Here is a 16,504-nt window from a genome sequence, read left to right on the forward strand (position 1 = left end):
AAAAAAAAAATTAAAAAAAGACTGAATGCTTTGACCCTAAGATTGGGAACAAGGCAAGCAAGTTTGCCTTTGCCACTTCAACATTCTGGTGGTTCTTGCCAGTACAATAAGGCAAGAAGGAAAAAAATTAAAGGTGCTTAACGTTGGACAGGAGGAAGTACAACTCTCCGTATATGCAGTTGGTGTGATCCTGTATATAGAAAATCTTGTAGGAGGGTGGGGGTGTATTTGTACATATATATTTATATGTATATGTATTAAAGAAAAATCTAAAAATGAAATTAATATTTACACTAGCATCAAAAACAATAAAATAGGAATAAAGCTAAAGAGCAAGATTAGTACACTGAACACTATAAAACATTGTTGATAGAAATTAGAGACCTAAATAATATTTTGTCTTTATAGATTAGAAGTTTTAATATTGTTGAGATTGCATTTCTTCCCAAATTGACCTGTAAATTAAACACACTTTCTAGCAAAATCCAATAGGCTTTTTTGTTAGAAATGAGTAAGTTGATCCTAAACTTTATATGGAACAGTGAAACCCAGTCCTGATTCGTGCTATAGAATACTACTTAGCAATAAAAAAGAAAAAAACTGTCGATACACTCAGCAGCAGAGATGAATTGTATCTATTATGTTGAGTGAAAGAAGCCAGGCCAAAACAGGCTATGTATTTTATGATTCCATTTATATAAATGGAATATATAATTTCTGTTCATAATTTTATATATAATTTATATTAATGGAATTATACAAGATTATTCTGATCTATAGTGACAGAAAATAGATCAGTGGTTGTCTGGATAAGGGATCCAGTTGGAGAGGAGACTTAGAGTGGTACACAGGTAATTTTGGGAGTGATGAATATTGCTGTCATCTGAATGTTTGTGTCTCTCCAGAATTCATATGTTGAAATCTAATCCCCAATCTGTTGTTGTTAAGATGTGGGGCTTTCAGGAGATGACTATGTCATGAGGGTGGGAACCTCATGAATAAGATTAGTGCTCTTATAAAAGACACCTGAGGTTGCTTGTTGGTTCCTTCTACCATGTGAGAACACAACAAGAAGGTACCATCTGTGAAGTAGAGTATTCACCAGACAGTAAGTCTGCCCGCACCTTGATCTTGGACTTCCCTATCTTCAGAACTGTGAGCACTACATTTCTTACCTAGTATACATTTTTTTTGTTATAGTAATCCGAATCAACTAAGACAGTTATGTTCATTATTTTGATTGTGGTGATGGTTTTGCTAGTATATATGTCTATCAAACCATATTAAATTGTATACTTAAAATAGTTTATTATATGTCAGTTATACCTCAATAAAGCTTTTGTTATCAATCTTTATTCATTATTGTTTTACTTAGGCACATTTTTTAAGGAAAATTTGTATTAATTATTTTTATGTACAGAAAACTCAGCAGTGCACATTTAACCCAGTTTAGTGGCAAGTTCTTTAGCGTTTGCCTTTTCGAGCTTGGCGACGTGAGCCACAGACTTGGGAGCCAGGACATTGCCACACCAGTGACGGCGGATCTCATCGTGTCTGTCATTGTAATTGGTCCTGATAGCTTCCACTAGCTTAGCCAAAATGCCTTTGTCTTCCAAGTTAACCTGTGTGAAGGCGACAGTGGTACAGGTCTTCCCGTGGACTAGACATCCCAGTCTTGCCTTCCCCTTGATAATGCACTAAGGGACCCCCATTTTATGACACAGGGCAGGCAAGAAGACAACTAACTCGATGGGATCCACATCGTGTGCAATCACCACCAGCTGAACTTTCTCGTTCTCCACCAAGGTGGTGATGGTGTTAACTCCTGCTGTAAGGACAAGTGGTCTCTTAGTGGGCACGTCCCCTTTGCCAGCAGCTTTCTTCTTGGCCCAGGCCAACAGCCTCTGCTTCTTTTCTTGCTTTGTCTGTGGTCTGTACTTGTGGGCCAGTTTAAGCAGCGGAGTAGCTGTTTGGTGGTCCAGGGCCTGGGTGAACTGGTTAATTGCAGGAGGCACTTTCAGCTGCTTATAGAGGATGGCTCTCTGCCGCTGCAACCTGATAGAGAGGGGCCATTTCACAAAGCGGGTGAGGTCTCTTTTGGGCTGGATGTCCTGTCCAGTGCCAAATTCTTAGGCCTTTTCTCAAACAGGGGATTCACCACTTTCTTGGCCTCCTGCTTCTTCATGACAGCAGGGGCCGGAGCCACCTTCTTTCCCTTGGCCTTCTTTCCTTTCAGCATCTTGGATGGCGGGAGGAGAGAGCTACTTAGGCACGTTTTTAAACCCTTTTGTATACTTTTTATACAGAGTAAGAAAGAAAAGGTAAATTGATTTTATAGATTTTGTCCTTTTTATCCTTAAACCTTTTTGTATGAACTGTATGATGAAATATAAGTAATATTTTTGCTTGAGTTTTTTTCTAAAGCATAAGTGATATCCACATTAGGAAGATAATGTTGGCTCTCACGCCTGTAATCCTAGTGCTTTGGGAGGCCAAGGTGGGAGGATTGCTTGAGCCCAGGAGTCCAAGACCAGGGCAACACAGGCTCTATTTGTACAAAAAATTTTAAAAATCAGCTAGGTGTGGTGGTATGTGCCTGTAGTCCCAGCTGTTCAGGAGGCTGAGGTGGGATGATGACTTGGGCCTGGGAGGTTGAGGTTGCAGTGAGCTGTGATCATGCTACTGCACTCCAGCCTGGTCGACAGACTGAGACCCTGTCTCAAACAAACAAACAAACAAACGAAAACAAAAACAAGAAGATAATGTTGTACCAGTAGTTTTCCAAATGGGATTTCCCATTTGATAAACACAGCCTTAATTTCCATGTGGGCTCTAAAAACTTTGAAATAATAACTACAGTGCTTACCTTTTTAAAGAAGTGAAGGGAAATAAATAAATTATTTTTAATGTATCTACAGGCAACACCAACATTGCTTAGAAGATTTGGATCTAAGCTTATCAAGTCAAATGTTTTGTCAGCCACTACTTCTCTTCGAGTATTAGCCCTTGGTGGTGAAGCGTTTCCATCATTGACAGTTCTTAGAAGCTGGAGAGGAGAAGGCAATAAAACACAAATATTTAATGTTTATGGTATCACAGAGGTATCAAGTTGGGCAACCATTTATAGGATTCCAGAGAAGATTCTTAACTCTACTTTAAAGTAAGGGTCTTCATTATACTATGTATTTCTAGGATCTTAACACTGACAGTGTTTTTGGTTTTTTTTTTTTTTTTTTGAGACGGAGTCTCGCTCTGTCGCCCGGGCTGGAGTGCGGTGGCCGGATCTCAGCTCACTGCAAGCTCCGCCTCCCGGGTTTATGCCATTCTCCTGCCTCCGCCTCCCGAGTAGCTGGGACTACAGTTGCCTGCCACCTCGCCCGGCTAGTTTTTTGTATTTTGTAGTACAGACGGGGTTTCACTGTGTTAGCCAGGATGGTCTCGATCTCCTGACCTCGTGATCCGCCTGTCTCGGCCTCCCAAAGTGCTGGGATTACAGGCTTGAGCCACCGCGCCCGGCCGTGTTTTTGGTTTTGATAGGCGCTGGGGTAATAATTTTAGAAACATGATTGTATCTGATATTTTAAGTTGGGAATCCAGAACCTTCCTTACTATAGCTGGTGCCAAGATACTGCTACAAATTTTCGTACTAAATAGTAATGAATAATATATATGATTACCTTTCCACCTAACCTTTTCCTCTTGTCAGTCTTTGAATTATAGCATAACAAACTTTTTTTCTTTATTTGGTACAGTATGATTTAAATATATTGGAAAATATTCTATTCAAATGAAAAATTTTAAATCTGTTCTGGATCTTATTTTCATAGATGTGAATTGCCTGTACAACTGGGATTTCCACTTCTTGGAACAGTAGTTGAAGTCAGAGATACTCATGGCTTCACAATTCAGGAAGGCAGTGGCCAAGTATTTTTAGGTTGTTTTATATTTGTTGATTGGGAATTTTTTTTTTCAAGAAAAATGATCTGATGTGTTAATTTTATTCCTTTCCTCTTTTTCTTTTGTCTATCTCATGCTTTTCAGTGATAATTTTTAATCTCATTCATATAGTCATGAAATACCAAATGTTACAATAATTGTTTCAGATAATAATGTCTAATACATTAATAAAAGTAATTTAGAAATTGTAACTTGGACCTTCATATTTATATTTATAACCAAAATTATATTTAATCAGTAGTCTAAGAATGTTTAAATCTATAAATTTTAAGAAATAAATTTCATTTTATCTCTTTGCTTATTTACTGAATTTATTGTGTCTAGTTTTATCAGATAACATTTTAAAATGAGCCCCTCTTTTAGTATTTAAATTTTGAAACTTAGTCACCAAACTTTTGGAGATGTTGTTGATTTTACGGTTTTTAATATATTTCCCTTGAATTTTTATGACATTGGTGTTTATATCTTGGGAAGGTGGCAGAAACAGAGTGTGTTTTCTTAATGATGAAGTGACAGTACCACTTGGCACAATGCGAGCTACAGGAGACTTTGTGACTGTGAAAGATGGAGAGATTTTTTTTTTGGGACGAAAAGACAGTCAGATCAAACGTCATGGCAAACGTCTTAACATTGAACTTGTGCAACAGGTAGAATTATTTAAATATTGACTATCTATTAATATATGTAAGTATTAGAAGCAGCCACCACCAATTTTCTGTGCTGGGGTCTCTATTATTTACACCTGACATTTTTGTGTTAGTGATGAATTACAATAAAAGGTATGAATAATTCAGGGTGCCCCTTATCCTCAGCATGAAGAGATGGTTATTCTTTAAATAAGTGACAAATTGAATTTTAATATTTGTGAAATTAAACTGGCTTATTTTGCTTTAGGACCTATTATCTTGAAAAATATTATGAACCCTATGTGCAAGTAATAGTAACAGTAGCAAAGCAATTTTTAAAAAAATCTCCAGTATATGCCAACATTTAATTCAGCTGTTTTGATTTCAGACATTAAAAAGTAAGCTTTTAGGAAGCTTGTTTGTAAATATCCTCATTGGCAAATTGGGATAATCTCTCTTATAGGTTGCTGAAGAGCTTCAGCAAGTGGAGTCTTGTGCAGTTACATGGTATAATCAGGAAAAATTAATTCTCTTCATGGTGTCTAAAGATGCTTCAGTAAAAGAATACGTCTTTAAAGAACTGCAGAAATATCTTCCAAGTCATGCAATCCCGGATGAGCTTGTATTGATTGATTCTCTACCATTTACATCCCACGGTAAAGTAATTTAAAGCAGATATGTTTGAGTGCCAAATGATACTAATTGTATTCATAACTAGCTTAATGATCACATAAATCTTTATTATTTTTGTAAATGGTACTAGCATTTATTATGATAGACCCTCTTTTGAACACTGTATAATTAATTCATTTTACCTTCAGAAAATCCTGTGGATAGGTGGTATTATTCCTATTTACAGATGAGGAAAATAAGGCTTAAAGAGGTTAAATAATTCAGTGGGGCATAGTGGTGAGCGCCTGTAGTTTCAGCCATTCAGGGAAGCTAAAGTGGAGGATGACTTGAGGCCAGGAGTTTGAGGGTACAATATGCTCTGTTTGTGCCTGTAAATAGCTACTGTACTCCAGACTTGGCAACATCTAAAAAAGAGGTTAAGTAATTTTCCAAAAATCATTTTGCTAGTTAGTGGTTATATTAGTATAGTAGTCAGGGTTCTCCAGAAACAGAACCAATATATAGATATATAAAAGATTTATTGTCAGGAATTGGCCCGTGCATTTATGGAAGCTAAGAAGTCTAATCTCCCTTTGGCAAACTGGAGACTCAGGAAAGTCAGTGCTGTATTCAGTCTGTGTCCTAAGGCCTGAGAATCAGGGAAGCTGATGATGTAAATCCCTGTTTGAGGACAGGAGGAGATGAGATGTCCTAGCTTAAGCAGTGACACAAAGAGGGTGCATGCCAGGTGTGGTGACTCACGCCTGTAATCCCAGCACTTTCGGATGCCAAGGCAGATGGATCACTTAAGGTTGGGAGTTTGAGACCAGCCTGGCCAAAATGGTGAAACCCTGTCTCTACTAAAAATACAAAAAACATTAGCCGAGTGCAGTGGTGCACACCTGTAGTCCCAGCTACTTGAGAGGCTGAGGTGGGAGGATCGCTTGAACCCAGGAGGAGGAGGTTACAGTAAGCCAAGGTTGCACCACTGCACTCCAGCCTGGGCAACAGAGTGAGACTCCGTCTCAAAAAAGAGAAAGAAAAAGGGTGCAAATTCTTCCTTTCTCTGCCTTTTTTTCTATTTTGGCCCTCAACAGTTTGGATGATGCCCAATCTACTTTACTGAGTCCTTAATTAGATTCATATACTAATCTCATCCAGAAGCACCCTCACAGACCCAGTCAGAAAAATGTTTAATCTGGGCACCCTGTGGCCCACTCACATGGACACATACAATTAGCCTACACGGTGGTAGAATTGATATTCTGTGACTGTTTTTTATTTTAATTTTATTTTTATTATTGTTTGTTTTGTCTGTCTAGCACTGTTTGACTTCAAAATACATAATCTTAATCACCATATTATATTGCCTTCCCAATTTCATTTTTACTTAATATATACTTCAAAATGCAGTAATTGCTCAGTTAATGGAACCTATTTCTTTAACTCTTGAAATAGAGATAAATTGGATAAATATTAGCTCCTTGTTTTCTTTTTCTTTCTTTTTTTTTTTGGAGACAGGGTCTCACTTCTTCATCCAAGCTGGAATGCAGTGGGCAATCAGGGCTCACTGCCGCAGTCTCAACTTCCTGGGTTCAAGTGATCCTCCCATCTAAGCCTCCCGAGTAACTAGAACTACAGGCCAATTTTTAATTTTTTTTGTAGAGACAGGGTCTTGCTGTGTTGCCCAGGCTAGTCTTGAACACCTAGCCTCAAGCGATCCTCCCACCTCAGCCTCCCAAAGTGTTGGGGTTACAGGAGTGAGCCACTATGCCTGGCCTGTTTCTCATCTAATTCTCTCTACATTCTTGGTAGCATCAGACAACTTTTTAGAATTCATTGTTGACAACAAACTCTTTATACAATTTCTGTGTTGTACAAAAAAAAAAATGTGTATGGCTAATGAATATATAAAGGCTTTGAGTGAAATTTTAAAATGTTTTAAAACATTTGTTATTTCTCTTTTATATTAAGGCAAAATTGATGTTTCTGAGTTAAACACGATATATTTAAACTACATAAACTTGAAGTCTGAGAATAAACTCAGTGGGAAAGAGGACCTTTGGGGAAAATTACAGTATTTGTGGAAGGTACAATTTTTAAGTTACAAAATTATTATTATAAGGAGGTCATTTTATATCTTTAGGGAATGCTATCATCCTAACAAGTTGGATAAAATTTTCTGAGAATGTTATTGCTACCCAGATGTTAGGTATTACGGCTTCATTTATCCAATTTGTATTAAAATGAAGGTTAGGTTCTCTACTGTAAGACTAGATTAAGTTCCCCATGAAGAAATTTATTGAAAGTGGAGTAGTCATAAAAGGCACAAGTAGACAAAACCTGTTTTGACATAACTTTTCTCTGAGAGGATCGGTGGAATGTAGTAACACTCTTGTCAGAGCTGAGAAAATAGCCAAATCTTGCTATAGCACAGTGTGTTGTCTGTTAGGCTTAGGGCTTACATCATTATTCCAAAAGAACTTTCAGTAACAATATGTATTTCTACTTGAGAGAATTCTTTAAATATATCTCAATAAATTAATAAATTTTCTTAAATAAAATACAGATTTTTCGCTTCTAAAGGGTTCTGAAAAGAGGATGTAATTGTGTAGCCTTATCTAAAAATAGAGGGTATCTAAGATAAAAGTCTCATCTACTTCATTTTTAGATTCTTGGAAAGTAATTTTGATTTATATGAAGCAACCAAAGACAAATTATTCCCATATTATAGATGGCTATTGGTATCTTGTGGGCTTTATAATTAATAAATCAGATGTTTTTGTCCCAATTTTATGGGTAAGAAAACAGCTCTAAAGGGAGGTATATTTTGTACTTTTAGGGTGAATTTGTGACAAAATTGGTAGCACAGTGATCTCCTTTAGCATAAATAAAATAATTTAAAACTTTATTTTATTATTAAAAGTATTTATTTTATATTTATAATTGTTATTATTATTATTATTTTTGAGACAGAGATTTACTCTGTTGCCCAGGTGGGAGTGCAGTGGCACAATCTTGGCTCACTGCAACCTCCACCCCCGGCTTCAAGTGTTTGTCCTGCCTCAGCCTTCTCAGTACCTGAGATTATAGGTGGGTACCACCACGCCTAGCTAATTTTCATGTTTTAGTAGAGATGGGGTTTCACTGTGTTGGCCAGGATGGTCTCGAGCTCCTGACCTCAGGTGATCCACCCACCTCAGCCTCCCAAAGTACTGGGATTACAGGTGTGAGCCACTGTGCCCAGCCTATATTTCTAATTATTAATGTAGGTACTCTCATCTCTCTATATTACCTGTAAATGTTGAAGTCTTTTGATTTTAGACCTTTACGTCACATATGTCTCTATTCTCTCATCTGTAGTCTACTCTGAATCTCCCGGAAGATCTTTTGAAGGTTCCTGATGAGTCAGTCTTCTTAAATAGTGGTGGAGATTCCTTAAAGTCCATCCGGCTCCTCAGTGAAATTGAAAAACTTGTTGGTACATCAGTGCCTGGGCTTCTGGAAATTATTCTCAGCAGTTCCATTTTAGAGATTTATAATCACATTCTTCAAACAGTGTTTCCAGATGAAGATTTGACATTCAGGAAGAGTTGTGCCACAAAAAGGAAACTTAGCGACATTAATCAAGAGGAAGCCAGTGGAACATCTTTACATCAGAAAGCTATCGTGACTTTAAGTTGCCACAATGAGATTAATGCTTTTGTTGCACTGAGCAGAGGGAGTCAAATTTTGTCTCTGAATACCACTAGGTTTTCAACAAAGTTAGGACATTGCTCTTCAGCCTATCCTTCTGATTCAATTTCACAGACCAACATTCAAAATGTGAAAGACTTAAATTCTCCAGTTCTTATTGGGAAGTCAAAAGATCCATCCTATGTTGTGAAAGTTTCTGAAGAGGGGAAACCTGTGATAGGGACTCAGAAAATGGAGTTACATGTGAGGTGGAGGTCAGACACAGGCAAGTGCGTAGATGCCTCACCGCTGGTTGTAATACCCACTTTCGATAAGTCATCTACAACCGTGTACATTGGTTCCCATTCTCATAGAATGAAGGCAGTTGACTTGTACTCTGGGAAGGTGAAATGGGAACAGCTTTTGGGAGATCGAATTGAATCCTCAGCATGTGTATCTAAGTGTGGAAACTTTATTGTGGTGGGTAAGTTTTTAAATTTGAAGTTTGTGGAGTTAAATTGAATTACCGTACAATAATCTTCATAGGCACAAGTTAAATTTTTAAAAAATCTATGTATGATGGGTTTGGTTGCTGTCAAAAAATAATAGTCAACCCTGTGCTGTTTAACAATGTGGGCCTTGGGGTCAGGAGTCCCTGGATTTGAACCTATCTCTATAGCTATTATGAGGTCTGTGACCTTTGGCAGGTTACTGAACCTCTTAGAATGTCACTTTCCTTGTGGGTAAAATGGGAATAATAATAAAATGTGTTCCTGCATCGCAAATACCCCAAAACTCAACAACCTAGAACAACACAGGTTTATTATCTCATAGTTTTTATGGGTTAGCAATTCAGGAGCAGCTTAGCTGGCAGTTCTGGCTATAGCCATCTGAAAGCTTGACTTGGGTTGGAAAATCTGCCAAGATAGCTCATTTGCATCACTATTAGCAGAAAGCCTCAGTTCTTTGCTGGTTCTGACAGGAATCTTCAATTCTTGCCACATGCTCCTCTCTCTAGGCTGCTTGACTGCCCTTACAGCATGGCAGCTAACATTCCTCAGAGTGAGTGATCCAGGAGACAGCAGGAAAGGAGGAACAGAGTACCTTTTATGACCCAGTGTCCCAAATTCCATACCATCATTTTTTGTTTTCTTTTGTTAAGTAGAAGTACATAACTCAGCCAGGCGTGGTGGCTCACACCCGTAATATCAGCACTTTGACAGACCAAGGCAGACGGATCACTTGTACCCAGGAGTTCAAGACCAGCCTGGGTAACATGCAGAAACTCTGTCTCTACAAAAAATACAAACATTAACTAGCTATGGTAGTACATGCCTATAGTCCCAGCTACTTGAATGGCTGAGGTGGGAGGATCACTGGAGCCCAGTAGGTTAAGGCTGCTGTGAGTGGTGATTGTGCCACTGCACTCTGGTCAGAGCAAACAGAGCAGGACTCTGTTAATAAATAAATGAAATAAATAAATAAATGAAAGGTGCATAACTCAGTTCAAGCCACACTCAAGGGGAAGAGAATTAGGCTCCACCTCTTGAAAGGAAGTGCATCAAAGAATTCATGGACTGTTTTTTTTTTTGAGACGGAGTCTGGCTCTGTTGCTCGGGCTGGAGTGTAGCGGCGTGATCTCGGTTCACTGCAACCTCCGCCTCCCGGGTTCAAGTGATTCTCCTGCCTCAGCCTCTTGGGTAGCTGGGACTACAGGCACACGCCACCACGACTAGCTAATTTTTGTATTTTTAGTAGAGTTGGAGTTTCACCATGTTGATCAGGCTGGTATTGAACTCCTGACCTTGTGATCCACCCGCCTTGGCGTCCCAAAGTTCTGGAATTACAGGTGTGAGCCACTTCGCCCGGCCTCCTGGACATATTTTAAAACCACCAGAATCTTTATCAAGCTTTTGGGAGAATTAAATGAGATAATTGTTTATGAATCCATTGGTGCCTTGCTAGGAATGTGCCACCACACCTGGCTAATGTTTGAATTTTTTGTAGTTAGAGTTTCTGCAGGTTACCCAGGCTGATCTCAAACTCCTGGGCTCAGGTGATCCACCTACCTCAGCCCCCTACAGGCGTGAGCCACCATGTCTGGCGAGCATTTTTTCAAAGTGCTCATTAAGTGTTAGCTACTACCTGCTGCTCAGTTTCATTAAGGTATAGGTGACTTTATTAGGAATATGGGGGTCCTGGGTATAGTATCTCCCCCTGACTACAACTCTCTTTTTACTCTCCCAGATATGTTAGGTTTCATTTTATATGCTCATGGAATCTTCATCAAAACTTTTCAGACTAAAGGCGTAGGAATAACTTTTCCTACTTGTGCTATCCTAGCAGCAGTCTACTTGAATCTGAATTTGATTCTTCCTTCTTCCCCTTTAAACAACAGCATTTTAAAAATTATACTACAGGACACTTTCAGTAATACAGCTGAAGGATAAGAAACTGCTGAATTGTTTCCCAAAGTGACTAAACTGTTTTGCGTTTGCACCATCGATGTGTGAAGGTCCAGTTGCACCACATTCTTGCTAGTACTTGGTATTGTCAGCTTTAATTTTTTTTGTTATGGCCATTGAAATAATCATGAGTGGTGTTTTATTGTGGTTTTAATTTGCCTTTCCCTAGTGACTAGTGATGTTGAACATCTTTTTTTTTTTTTTTTTTTTTTCCTTTTTTTGAGACAGGGTCTTGCTCTGTCACCCAGGCTGGAGTACAGGGGCGTGATCATGGCTCACTACACCCTCGAACTCCTGGGCTCAGATGATCCTCCCACCTCAGCCTCTGGAGTAGCTGGGACTACAGACATGCACCACCACACCTGGTTAATGTTTGTAACTTTTGTAGAGACAGAGCTTCTGCAGGTTGCCCAGGCTGGTTTCAACCTCCTGGGCTCAAGCGATCTGCCCACCTCAGCCTCCCAAAGTGCTGGGATTACAGACTTGAGCCACCATGTCTGGTGAGCACCTTTTCATAAGCTCTTTTGCTATCTGTATATCTTTTATGAAGTGTCTATTGAAATCTTTTTCCCATTTTTAAGTTTTTTAAATTGAGTTTTAAGAATTGTTTTATGTATTCTGAATACAAATAATTTATCAGATATATGTTTTGCATGTTTTCTCTCAGTCTGGGGCTTGTGTTTTATTCTCTTAGCATAGTGACATAGTGTCTTTTGAAGAGGAGTCCTTTATTTTGATGAAGTCCATTTTAATTTTTTTAATGGGTCATGCTTTCAGTGTCATCTTAGCGATCTTTGCCTAACCGAAGTTCAAAAAATTTTCTTCTGTATTGTCTTTTGGAATTAAACTGAATTGACAGAAATCTTTACCCAGGTGAGTTCTGGGGTGCTCTACTATGTAGGACATTTCTCTTTGTCATCTCTGAGCTGGTCACTACTTTCTTGCTACTAACTAATAACTGCCAGGGGGAAAAAAAGCATAAAAAGTACATTGGGAATTGGGTCTCAAATGAGTGGCAGTGGCCATAGGCAGAGCCATCTAGAGAGTGGACGTCAATGAAATTGCCCTAAATAGCTGTCCCCAAATTCTACTTCTCCTGATTTTCATGATCTCCAGGGAATTTCAGTGACCTTCACTTTGTAAATTTGAACAATCTGTACTTCCGGCTAGGTTATTTTGACTACACCAAGGTCAAGGACTCCTGCCCTGTCTTCTCATCCATAGCAGCAATTTGGGAAAAGTAGTTTAGTTGTTAAGAGCATAGGCTCTAGAGCTTGACTTCTTAGATTCAAATCTTGGTTCTGCCACATATGAACTGTGTAATTTTTCCCCAGTAATTTAGTCTCTCTGTGCTTCAATTTTATCATCTATAAAATGTGGTTATAATAGTACTTACTTCACTGTGAGGATTAAATGAATTAATAGATGTAACATACTTAGAATAGCACCTGACACATAGTAAATGCTCAATGAACATTGACTGTTAATGTTAGCACTTCTTAAACACCTTCTATGCACTGGGCATGTATTCACATTATCTGAATTGTCACAGTAACCCTGGAAGTAGATGACTCCACATTCTGCAGATGAATAATTTGGAGCTTAGCAACACTGGGTGATTTAAATGCCCAATGAGAGTTGTGATGAAATCTGAATCCAGATGTGTCAAAAATCTCTCTCCACCAGTGTGCTTTATTATTTTTTCAGTAGTGAAGCACTTTTTAAAAATAAGTATGTAAAAAAATTAGTGAAGTACTTTTAAAAGACAAGATATATCTACTAAGTAGATATTTTACACAAGTGATTACTAATTCAGTTTCTGCTTTACATTGCTAAAATGTAAGCCAGATAAGCTGATCATAGAGCCTATGTATAAGAGGAGGACTGAATATAAATAGCATGATATAGGCTAAAGAATTATTTTCCAGTAATATATCTATATCAAATCTTTTGTGCTTTGTTTCTTGGCAGGCTGTTATAATGGATTAGTTTATGTTCTGAAAAGTAATAGTGGAGAAAAATACTGGATGTTTACTACTGGAGATGCTGTCAAAAGCTCAGCAACCATGGATCCAACCACAGGACTCATTTACATTGGATCTCATGACCAGCATGCATATGCTTTAGATATTTATGTAAGAATTCACCTCAAATTAACTGGGCACGGTGGCACATGCCTGTAATGGTAGCTACTCTAGAGGCTGAGGTGGGAGGATTGTGTGAACCTGGGAGGTGGAGGTTACAGTGAGCCAAGATTGTGACAATGTATTCCAGTCTGGGTGACAGAGTGAGACTGTATCTCAAAAAAAAAAAAAAAAAAAATTACCTTATTAGTCTAATATCATAAGCATAGAAGCATTAAATTTCTAATACTTAGAAGAAGCGTGAGTAACTGTCAGGTGCAGTTGAGCCTTGGAACAGATATTAACTATTTCCCAAGCTTATCACTGTGGTCTGGGAAGAATAAAGCATTAATTAAGTCTTAAAATCTTAAGACCTTTTTAACTTCATTGCCAAATTTACCACAAATAAGTGTGCTACTCAGAGTTTTGGAATGTAAAGAATTTAGGATTATCATCTTGACAGTAGAAAAAAATGACAAAGGAAGATATCAATAAGATATTTTAAGACCTGATTACATAAAAATTAAAATGTTATATAAGAATTATGAAATTAAGCTGGGAAAATTTTTGAAATAGATGTGAAAAAGGTGGAAATTCATTTATGTTTATAAATATTAATGAAAATGAAGATCAAATACAAATTATTAAAATATAAAGATCCAGATAGATAGAAAAATAAACAAAGGACATAAATACACAGGACCCCAAAGAAGAGATGACTAGTAAATGTATATAAATAGTTCATAAATTTAATAATCAAAGGAGTGAAAATTAAAAACTCTGAGATAGAGAAACAAATGGTATTAGATTAGGAAGCATATTCGTCATAACATTAAATGCTGATGAGAGTGGTAAGAGGTTGTAACTAGTGAGGCCTCTAATGAAAATGATTTGATTTGACCATAGGTAACAATATCATATCCTTGGTCCAATAAAATTATTTTTTTAGAAATCCTGGCAAAATAATCAGAAACATAGTCAAATATATGCATTAAGATGCCTATTTCTAAGTTGTTTGTAATACCTAGAAATTCCAAAAAACATTCAATGATAAGGTAGAGAAATTATTTATGTTCATATGGGATATTATGCATTAAAATTATATTTAAATAATATTACAAAATCAGTGAGCAAAACGTGATACCAAGTTGTATATTCAGAATGATCTCAACTATATTAAATCATGTGTGTGTATATACACATATTCTCAGATGTGTGCGCACAGACATACACACACACCCATACCCCAAAAAGAAATGAGAAAATGCTAAAATGTTAACATTGGTTGTCTCTGGGTGGTGTCCTTTGTCTTTATATTAATCTGATTCTCCATAATAGGCATGTATTTTATACTAAAGAAAAAACGTATGTTAACTAAACAGACATAATATCATGAAGGGTAGGATATATGGATTTGTTAACCATCAGCAAAAACAAATTAATTTGTTTTCTTATTTGCAGAGAAAGAAGTGTGTTTGGAAGTCAAAATGTGGAGGAACTGTCTTTTCCTCTCCGTGTTTGAACCCGATTCCACATCATTTGTATTTTGCTACATTGGGAGGACTTTTACTGGCTGTAAATCCTGTAGGCATAAAATAATACATATTGATTTTATTACCTATCTTTTCTTTAAATTTTTGAAATTTTTGCTTTGAGCTCTGAAAGTTTGAGTAGTTTTCAGTTATAGTAGTCCACATACACCAAACTAGAATTCATTAAAAATGATTGATACGAGATCTAGAAAGATAAGAAAATTTAAATTCCTGTATGTGTGTGTGTGTGTATATATATATATATATATATTTTTTTTTTTTTTTTTTTTTTAGAGTCTTGCTCTGTTGCCCAGGCTGGAGTGCAGTGGTGTGATCTCGGCTCACTGCAACCTCCGCCTCCCGGGTTCAAAATTGACAAAATTTTTTTCATCATATTAAGAACTTTATGTCCATCATAGGGATAGCTCTTAGGTGCTAGTGTTTTTCTTTGCTGGTTTTATTGCAAGCCTTTTTCCTAGTTCTCATAAATAGCACTGATTGATTTAATATATGTATAGCAGCTTCATTTATGTCTGCTTACCGCTATAGCGTTTTCTGCTGTTTTAGTTCTACCCCTAGGAGATTATGAGTTTGTTTTTTAAAGGGTAACTGATTAGTAGGATGATGTAAAATGCTGTGAATTGCTTTTTCCTATGACAGGCTACTGGGAACATTATTTGGAAACATTCCTGTGGAAAACCACTCTTCTCTTCCCCACGATGTTGCTCACAGTATATTTGTATTGGCTGTGTAGATGGGAATTTACTCTGCTTTACTCACTTTGGAGAACAGGTAATGGAATGAGAAATTTTTTATATATAAAATTTTATGTATCTATATAAATTTATATATAAAAAATAGGACTAGAAATGTTATATATCTATAGTTCTATTTATATATTTTTTTAAATTTATTTTTCTCAAAGGCAAAGCAGATGGTGACAACTGAAGTAACATTTTAAACATCATTATTCAACTCATGGTGTTGAGATGTTGAGAAGTAGTTCCATTTTAGTTGTGAAGCCATGGATTTCTTAATTTTTTAAAGAAGACATAGTAGATTTAAAAGATTTCTACCCAAACATTGCTACACTTCTTTTGTCATCTCTCTCCCCCAATTTTTAAAAATATTACCAGTTTTTAGCATGTTTTATTATAACTTCTACTGAGATTATGAAAGTTGAAATAAAACCCCTGGTTTCTTTTAATTGATACAGACATTTGTACCTATTTATGGGGTGCATATGTGATAGTTTGTTACATGCATAGACTGTATAATGATTAAGTCAGTGTGTTTGTGGTGTCCATCACCGTGAGTACTTATCATTTCTATGTGTTGGGATCATTTCACATCTTCTCTTTTAGCTGTTCTGAAATATACAACATATTGTTGTTGGCTATAGTCATCCTACTCTGCTATTGAACATCAGAGCTTATTTTTTCTTACTATATGTTTTTACTCATTTATCTGTTTTTATTTTTTTATTAGCCAACCCAATCCCAACTTCTTTTTTT

The 16,504-nt window shown here is 37.0% G+C and overlaps 1 protein-coding gene across 3 annotated transcripts in view; it reads left to right on the plus strand.

Annotated features, from left to right (window-relative positions):
• AASDH (aminoadipate-semialdehyde dehydrogenase) overlaps window positions 1-16,504 on the plus strand; it is a 43,747-nt gene that overhangs the window by 23,372 nt on the left and 3,871 nt on the right. For 2 of the 3 annotated variants that reach the window (XM_011961242.1, XM_011961241.1), the window contains exons 5-13: window positions 2,919-3,160; window positions 3,828-3,934; window positions 4,432-4,604; window positions 5,047-5,239; window positions 7,170-7,285; window positions 8,559-9,354; window positions 13,307-13,470; window positions 14,920-15,042; window positions 15,651-15,782. In XM_011961242.1, coding sequence (XP_011816632.1) covers window positions 2,919-3,160; window positions 3,828-3,934; window positions 4,432-4,604; window positions 5,047-5,239; window positions 7,170-7,285; window positions 8,559-9,354; window positions 13,307-13,470; window positions 14,920-15,042; window positions 15,651-15,782 — 2,046 coding nt within the window. The remainder of the gene's footprint in view (window positions 1-2,918; window positions 3,161-3,827; window positions 3,935-4,431; window positions 4,605-5,046; window positions 5,240-7,169; window positions 7,286-8,558; window positions 9,355-13,306; window positions 13,471-14,919; window positions 15,043-15,650; window positions 15,783-16,504) is intronic. The other variant, XM_011961243.1, reaches the window with a different exon arrangement.

This window comes from Colobus angolensis, unplaced genomic scaffold (assembly GCF_000951035.1).
Source record: "Colobus angolensis palliatus isolate OR3802 unplaced genomic scaffold, Cang.pa_1.0 Scaffold54, whole genome shotgun sequence".
NCBI lineage: Eukaryota > Metazoa > Chordata > Mammalia > Primates > Cercopithecidae > Colobus > Colobus angolensis.